The 6848-nt window shown below is 51.5% G+C and overlaps 1 protein-coding gene across 1 annotated transcript; it reads right to left on the reverse strand.

Moving 5' to 3' along the window:
• Positions 1–317: 317 nt before the first annotated feature.
• FOXA1 (forkhead box A1) lies at positions 318–5990 on the reverse strand. Its single transcript, XM_043922596.1, has 2 exons — positions 5438–5990; positions 318–3080 (listed from the first exon to the last, which is right to left on the reverse strand). Exons 1-2 carry the CDS (start codon positions 5507–5509, stop codon positions 1743–1745), a joined length of 1410 nt encoding a protein of 469 aa, XP_043778531.1. The 5' UTR covers positions 5510–5990; the 3' UTR covers positions 318–1742.
• Positions 5991–6848: the final 858 nt, after the last annotated feature.

A 6848-nucleotide genomic window follows, 5' to 3' on the forward strand; every position in this document is an offset into this window, starting at 1 on the left:
ATTGTAGGAAGGCTCAAAGGAAGCACAGAAGACTTAAGCCCTTGTCAAAAATTGAAGTAAACATTACAAGGAATAAAGAATCTTTCAAAAACTCAATACTTAGGATATTAAATCAATTTATCTACCTTTTTATTTATCTACTTTTATTGAATCTCCTTAATTACTTTTCCCTAGCTACATGTTCATATAATAAAAAATTAAAAAAACAAAAATTTTAAGATTCTTTTCCTTTTTGTCATTTCTATTCAGTGCAGGGCTTTGAAAAATATCATATTCAGAATATCCAGTTTGGATTAAATTAAGGAAAATAGCAGAAATTTTCTTTTTGTTAACATTTGATTTATTTAAAGTCCTTAGCTGCAAATGATCAAGAACATATTCCACAGCTTAAAATTTCTCATTTTCATTATTTAAATCAAAATATTTTAATTACAATCACACTGATAAAAATTAACATTTTAATTTGTAATTTTAACCATCATTTAAAGCAATTTGAGCTGTAAAGAAAAAAGAATAAACCATGCAATAAATTAACATTGAGAAAGCGAAGAGGAATAATAATGGAACCCGTCTGGCTATACTAACACCATGTCCAACTGTGAAAAGTGCATTAACACTGAAACAAGCACACGATGGCAATAATTAAAATGGCCACAATCAATTGGATTTTGGAATCTTGGACCAAATTTTGAAATACAGCTTCCTATAACTTATCTCTCCTCCAACATTGTAATAGTATTCCCCTTTTTTTCTGGAAAAAAAATATCCTTTAAATGGTATAAATAGAAAGAAGCTAATTTTACACATGTTATATGACCTCAGAATGACATGACCATGGCCCTCTGCAAAACAAGGAGTACAGTTATTGACAAGGGCAATTCTCAAGGAATTGATTCCCAGGGCTATGTGTGGGTGGAGAGGAGGGGAAGAGGGTGTCTTTGTAACTTCTTGGTCCTGGCAACTCAAGAGCAGGTCTATCACCTACCTATTACCTTTATATGTTATATAAATATATGGATGATGTCTACATATCTGAGCATGTGCATAAATAAGTTCATATATATGATAGATATGTATTTCATTTAGAGACATCTGCTATCTGAACGTATCTGAAACGCAAGCTGAAAAACGTGGCTCTAATCTGTTTATGTTTTGCTGTGTAACAGCAGCACTGTCCTTCAGTACTTCTAACAGCCCTACTGTCTACTTGTTTCTTCACTCTTTCAGTTCTTATGGTTAAGAGTATTGCCATGGACCTGTAAACTGTTTGTGTCTGTGTGTGTGTGTGGGAAGGGGAATCAGGTGAGGAGGGGGAAAAAGCACAAACAAATATTTTACAAGCTTGACCATCTTTCTTTTTTTTTTAAAATAAATCCTGCACAGACTAGAACATGTCTGCAGGGGGGGAAGAGGGAAGAAAGGGAGAAAGACAAGGAAGTAGGAGGATTTATATATATATACACTTGTGGATCATTAAACTTTGCAGGACAACTTTTGTTGGTTTGAGGTTGGTTTTCTTTGTAATAATATACACAAGGCGTTTTGAACAACAGTAACAAAGTAACAGTCTTTTGCACTAGGGGAAAGATTGTGCACAAAAAAAGAAAAAAGGAAATAAAAATAGTTGGGATTTCATTATGCTGCTGTCGGCTTGGTATGTGTGGTTTTGTTTGCTGTTGATTTCTCTCTCTCTCTCCTGCTACCAGCATGGCCATGCCAGACAGACCCCCGGTCCCAGGGAGCTAAGAAGTGTTTAGAACGGGTCTGGAATACACACCTTGGTAGTAGGCGGGCTCCAGGGCTGAGGGCTCAATGGGGCTCCTCGTGGCCACCGAGGCGCCGCCGAGGGGCAAGCTGGCGGGCAACGCGCTGCCGTAGGGCGAGTACTGTAGCGCCTGCTCGTATGCCTTGAAGTCCAACTTGTGCTGCTGCTCCGAGGAGGACATGAGGTTGTTGATGGAGAAGGGATGATTGAAGGAGTAGTGAGGGTCCCCTTTCATGTGCAGCTGGGACTCGTGGGGTGCCAGGGCATGCGCCGGGTGGGAGGGGGGCACAGATACCAGCGCCCCAGGCCCAGAGCTGATCGGAGGAGCAGCCGAGGTGGCTGGAGTCTTCAACTCCGAGGCGCCCCCTGTCGCCGCCGCCCCGCCGTGGTCCAGAGTCTGGGGGCTGGCGGCGGGCCCGGGGGCCGGCGCGCCCTCTAGCTGGCCGGCCTTCCCGTGCACGCCGCGATGAAGGGGCGAGTCGGCGCTGGGGTTGGCAGCGCTCGAGGGGTCCTTGCGGCTCTCCGGGCCACCCTTGGGGCCGCCGCCGCCGCCGCTCCCGCCCCCGGGGCCCGGCTGCTTCTCGCACTTGAAGCGCTTCTGGCGGCGCAAGTAACAGCCATTCTCGAACATGTTGCCGGAGTCCGGGTGCAGCGTCCAATAGGAACCCTTGCCTGGCTTGTCCGGGGAGCGGGCCACTTTGACAAAGCAGTCGTTGAAGGAGAGCGAGTGGCGGATGGAGTTCTGCCAGCGCTGCTGGTTCTGCCGGTAATAGGGGAAGAGGTCCATGATCCACTGATAGATCTCGCTCAGCGTGAGCATCTTGCTCGGCGCCTGCTGGATGGCCATGGTGATGAGAGAGATGTAGGAGTAGGGCGGCTTGGCGTGAGGGTAGCTGCGCTTGAAAGTCTTGGCGTCGCCGCCGCCGCCGCCAGCGCGGCTGCGGCCCAGGTTGGACGGCGCGTACGCCATGGGGCTCATGCACGGGTTCATGGCGGCCGCGTAGGGCCCCAGGCCGTTCATGGAGGCCGCCGGCTGCGCGCCCATGGCCCCCATGCCGCCGGGGCTCAGCGTCGTCCCCATGGCCGTCACGCCCGCCGTCATGCTATTCATGGCGCCCGCAGAGCCGCCGGGCATGCCAGCCACCGCCCCGGGGCTCAGCCCGGCGCCCAGGCCCGGGTTTGCGTAGGACATGTTGAACGAGGCCGGGGTCATGTTGCCACTCGTGCTCATGCTGTTCATGGTCATGTAGGTGTTCATGGAATTCATGGTGCCCAGACCTGAGTTCATGTTGCTGACCGGGACGGAGGAGTAGGCCTGGAGCGGAGACAGCGTGAAGAGGCCCCGAAGGGCTGAGTTAGCAGTGGGCGCGCTGGCGGCTACCGGCCCCCCGGCAAATCCGAAAACGAGAAGAAACCATTTCTGCAAAGCCTAAGATCCCCCAACCAGGGGCAAACCGGCGGGCGCCCTCCCCAGAGCCAGCAAAGAGATGTCGTGCACGGCAGGGGGGAAAATCCTAGCTCGGCAGGCATGAAAGACAAGAACTCACAGAAAATATGTCCCCAGGAAGATGTGTAATCGCCTTACACGCCAGGCTTAGGGGCCGGCTTCTGGGGCCCCTCCATCGCCTCTATCCACGCCAGGCGGTATCCCACTTTCCACCCCAGATCGGGCCTCCGCAAAGCCGTCCTTTTACTTGAAAGGAGTTAAAACTCCGAAAATAGAATATCTCTGATCCTCTGCTTATTCACTCCACCTTAAGCGTGCGGTGGGTATGACAGTGCTTCCTCCCACGCCCCAGCCCCCACCCCTAGGCGGGCAACATCCCCAGATTTGCACCCATCTCGCCTAAGCCTGCCAGGCCTGGGCTGACCACATAGCGGCCCGCGCTGTTCCGGGTGACTGTTAGTTAACCTCTCCCTGATAGAGCAAATCATCCATGGCCATATGACCAAACATTTCCAAACAATTGGCTTTACTGCCTTAGCAGCTTTCACCAAACGGTGACTTTTTGTTGTTCATTATATTGAGAAGTAGTGTTTTCCATCTACTTGTAGCAATTGTAATATTAAAAGGGAAAAAACTCAGAAGTTGAGTAACTTTTGGAAAAAACAGATATATAATAGGAGAAAGGGGAGGGGAGGGTACATAACAATATCAATGCACAACCTACATTTAACTTTAACATGACTTTACAGCCATTCATAAACTTGCACTAATTTCATTACCTATTTCCAGGCCCCTAATGTTTGAAAATTTTGGTGACAAACTTTATAGAAATAATCATGCTTTTTACATATTCTGATATTTTGCCACTGATCATCTCAAAAGCTGGCTTTTGAAACTATATGAATAGTATCAAATACTTTAAAATTCAAAAATCAAAGTCCACTTGCTGTCTTTTAATGCTATTCTACTTCCCAATTCTAACCTGTAAAGAAGCTCTTTTCATAGAGAATTTAACTGACTAGTGAGTGGCGATGACTGTACCTGAATTAAATCTGAGGAAGTGTTCTGAGCTCCTTCTTAAATCATCAGTAGGGGAAAACTCTTATCAAAGGCAATCTGAGAATGCACTAGATATGTTAAGAATATAAAACTACTTATCTGTTAATTTAATAAAAATAATAATATCCTTAAATTTATTTTCATCCGAAAACATGACTTTATTTGAAAACATAAATGGTGCACAAACATTTAACTAGGTACACATTCTGCTACAGTATGCAAATAAACTCGGGATATGTTTGTGAATATATACATATATAAATATAAATAAATTAATTACCATGAAAATATTTCCTGATTTTATGTTTTTCTGTCCATGTCTTAAAGTATATTTTACTTTTCCTCTTCCCAAGATTATCCAAGGCAGTTTCAATAAACATTTTCAATAATGGTAAATTTTTGGAGGGTAATCGCCAGTTATTTCCAGAGAAATACTTTTAGGAGTAGGAGGTGGTCCCTTCTGTACCTGGTTTTTCTCGCAATCCCTTTGTGCACGCTGTATTGATAAAATAAACCACACGAGCGTGCCGCCAAGGGGACAATGAAGAGAAACAGGTTTTCCGCACGCCCGGAGTGCTGGAGGAAAAGTCAGCTCGCACTAGCGCCACCCAGCGGTTATAGAGAGGAAGAAGCACACTTCTTCCCCAAACAGGGCTTTTGAAGAACTTTTACAAAATTTCGGAATCATTTCATTTTCAAGAGGCGCATTATTAGCGGCTGCGCGCTTTCATCAGAAGACATCTGAGAATTCAACTGCGGAAGGAAGAGGCTGCCCCGCAGGCGAACTCTAGCCTTTTCACACTTGCCTCAAACTCATGCCTCCGCCAGCCAGCCAACCTGCGCTCGGCACCCGGGTCTGGGCTCTAGCTCCCGTTCTCCTCAAGCAAGAAGCAAGTGCGTCCAAGAGAGCGGGTGCTTTCACAACAAGAGTTTCCTAAAACCGTCTCGCCCGCTCTGAGCGCCAATCGCCGGAATCCGGTCCCTGGGCCGGGCTGAGGATCCGGTTCTCAGGCCCGTTTAGCCAAGGCCCGGCCGGGGCTAACCCGGGTGGGTAGGCACCGGTGGCACGGAGAAGGCGCCCCCAGTCCGCCCGCCGCCCGCCTCGCCAGGTTTCCCCCGTCCCAGCACGGGCTCCAGGAACGTCCCTCCTGCCGCCCGCCTCTCACCTCCTGTGTGTCCGCGTAGTAGCTGTTCCAGTCGCTGCTCTCGTGCCCTTCCATCTTCACAGTCCCTAACATCCTGGAGCCACCCTGCTCGCTGCAACCATCCAGCCCTGTGCGAAGCGACTGGCAGCCGCGCGGCCCGGGGCGGGGGGCGGGAAGCCAAGCCGCTGCAGTCACCCGAGCGCCCGCGCCGGCCCAACGCCACCCTAGCGAGGAGGAAGCCAGGAGCTGCGGGGCGCGGCGTGCTCGGCGGTGGCGGCGGCGGTAGGGCGGGTGGGGGCAGGCGGCGGCCGCGGAGCGCGGCGCCGGGGAGCGCCTCCGCGGGAAGTGAGCTGGCGGCCTCTGCGAGATGAGTGCAGTTGAGCTGATGTGGATCTTACGTCGCTCGAGTGCCCACCTCCTCGTCCTCTCCCCATTTGTCCGCCGCACAAAGACGCTCGCACCTACAAAGCCCGAGGTGCACCTGCGAGGCGGCCGCCCGCCAGTCCGGCTGCCGCGCCTCCCGCCCCGCCGCGCCGCCGCCGCCGCGCGCGCCCCTTGGGCCCCCTCCCGCCGAGCCCCCTCCCCCAAAGCCGACCCTCACTTTGTTTGCCAAGCGGCGTAATTGGTTTAAGCCGGGAGGCTGGGGGGAGAGGGAAACCGGGGTGGTGGTGGTGGAGGGGCGGGGGTGTAACCCCTCTTTGGAAGAGGAAAAAAGAAAAATAGGCGGGGCCGGGAGGGCTGGCGAGGGTTTTGGATGGGAACCGCGCAGCCGATGAAGGGCTGGGGGCGGTGGCGTTGGAGCCCGGGCTCCTGGGGGTAGAGCCGGCTACATGACCCCCGGGTTCCCCTGGAGGATCTTCGGCCCTCGGTGCTGCGACCCCGTCCCGCGCCCCCTCCTGCCTCCTACTCTTCTGCCCGCTTCCAGCTCCCGCCCTTCTGATTCCTGACCTAAAAGTTCAACCCCGGGAGACTGGAAAATTCAGACTTCCTCCTCCCGCCCCCAGCCCCCGCCCCGGACTTCGGGATTGAAAAAGGAAAAAGCCCCACTTTTGCCCGGTCACTAGAAACTCGGCCATCTGAGTCAGCCGAGCCAGGTGACGTTAGGCCGATCCCGGCTCCAGGCTAGCAGAGTGGAGACGCTGCCACGAAACCCGTACCTGCGGCTAAGAGCAGGTGAGTCACAACACCGTTTTATATCTTTATGACATAATTTTTTTTTTCCACCTCGATCCGCTCTACTCCCCCTGTCATCTGTAGCGATCATAAAGAGGAAGAAACTGAGAACAGATGTCTATGTGATAGGGCAGGCGGACCCGAGTCGGGCCGTCCTCCCTCTGCCCAGCTCCTCCTCCCGCCCCCCTTCCGCAGCCTCGGGGACTGAGCTGGAGGCGACCGTCTGGTTTCTGATAGGGAAAGGTCAGGGGGAGGGGAC

Source organism: Cervus elaphus, chromosome 13 (genome assembly GCF_910594005.1).
Source record: "Cervus elaphus chromosome 13, mCerEla1.1, whole genome shotgun sequence".
Lineage (NCBI taxonomy): Eukaryota > Metazoa > Chordata > Mammalia > Artiodactyla > Cervidae > Cervus > Cervus elaphus.